The following is a 1,839-nucleotide window of genomic DNA, read 5'->3' on the forward strand; positions in this document are numbered from 1 at the left end:
CCCCAGTCTTGGGACAATCCGGACATGCCAGCGAACCAACGCTTCACGTACGCCAACTTCGCATACTTCGGGTGGTTGAATTTTCGACAACATTTCCACAATTTTCGTCATCTCCTCATCTTCGATGCACACAGTGGGATCTTCGATCGGTTCCAGATAATAATATTCCGGCTCGTCGTGTCGGTACCCTATTTTAGTTGAAAAGAAACAACCATGCAACATACAGTATACAAATATATACACAGTGGGTGTAGGAAGAGAAAAAAAAAGTGCAAAATGGAATTGCAAATAAATTTCTCACCTGGATAAAAGTCGTGATAATGGGCTGAATGAAAAGGCTGATTATTATTATTATTATAGCGTCGTCGGTCCATGCGATGATGCATTCGATTTTTCGAACCTCGTTCTGCTGAACCGTGGCGATACAATTCTAAATAAATAATTTATTCAACGTAAAAATTTACAATTAAAATAATCAAAAAAGAAAAAAAACAAATTACTATCTCCGGGCATAGTGGACGGCGAACAGGCAGGATAAATATCACCGTGTAGTGGATAAAACGCCGCTGAGCTGGCCGCAGAATTACCATCCATTCTCACCGGTCCAGCGGGTAAGCGAACTGTCGATCCAGTTCCATTGGCACCGAAGGGGATGTACTGCATGCCACCGCCGGCAGCGGGACCAGAAACTACATGGCGAGAAGATGCAGCGCCCAAGCAAGGATACGGATGTCCAGCCGGCATCGGCGGATGTGGATTTTGCGGCGAAAGGATCACGTGACGTAAGGCACCATTTTCGTCAACAATTTGTTGAACCAAATGACCCGGTGGAACATTCATCGGAAGCGGCAACGGTGGATTCTGATCACTAACCATACGTACAGTTGCGGGCCCTAAAAATAGTCCGACAAAAAGTAAAACGCGTCCCTAGTGTCGTGGTTGAATCAGCCAGTCATTTTTCACGAGCCAAAAAAGTCCCAAAATTCATATTTCTTTCCATCTCAAACAAAATTAAACTAGCACGTAAAACCCAACATTCAGTATAAACATAAATCTGGAGCAATAACAGAAAAAAAGATGAATAATAAAAATACAGCAAACTGAAATACTGTATAAAAGTCATAAATCATCGAAAGAAAAAGTAGGACAATTTTTGCATTGAATAACAACAGAGCTCAAACTTACATATGTATTTATGAGTATGTACTGAGAATAAAACAAAAAATTTTTCAAACCAATTAATGTATAAAAAACCAGAAGCTAAATTATTTTCATAAAAACAAATAAATAAATATTGTACAGTATTGAGAAATAATCATATTTGAAATGAACCCGTGAATGAAAAAATTTGAACAAAAGGAAATAATATCTCGTAAAAAAGAAAAAAAATAAGCTGAAACCAACCATCATCATCATTCATCACATCATCCAGTTTGGTCATTATTTGCCCGACAATGAATAATTGTGAATGAATGAAAGAAAGAATGAATGAATGAATATGTCAACTGCTGCTTTGACAAACAGTGCATCTCAGTGGTTATAGGAAAAAATTATTAATCATCCCTTTCTTAGAGAAGCTGAAATAAATTTCTTTGAACGTGACATCGAAAAGTATGTGAATGAAATGAACGACGAACGTGCTGTCTGTTTGTTCATTGCGCATTAGAAGAAGAAGAAGAAGAAACAAATTCTAAAATTAATTTCTCTTCCTAATACAAAACTCACAAATGTTCACCATTACTGGATGTGCAAAAAAAGTTGTCCAAACACTTACAAATCCAAATATATATACAACATGCACAATAAAAATACGATGATCTGCCTCGGAAAAGTTTAACT

At 37.4% G+C, this 1,839-nt stretch overlaps 1 protein-coding gene across 1 annotated transcript; it reads right to left on the reverse strand.

The window, feature by feature from the left end:
- Positions 1-301: 301 nt before the first annotated feature.
- On the reverse strand, positions 302-1,441 carry Tsp_12972 (conserved hypothetical protein; the record flags this gene model as incomplete). The annotated part of the gene is made up of 3 exons (XM_003366601.1): positions 1,405-1,441; positions 601-893; positions 302-430 (listed from the first exon to the last, which is right to left on the reverse strand). Coding segments are annotated over exons 1-3 (459 nt in total), but the record flags the coding sequence as incomplete, so codon positions are not given.
- Between the last annotated feature and the right edge of the window lie 398 nt (positions 1,442-1,839).

This window comes from Trichinella spiralis (genome assembly GCF_000181795.1).
Source record: "Trichinella spiralis strain ISS 195 chromosome Unknown Scfld5737, whole genome shotgun sequence".
NCBI classification, from domain to species: Eukaryota; Metazoa; Nematoda; class Enoplea; order Trichinellida; family Trichinellidae; genus Trichinella; species Trichinella spiralis.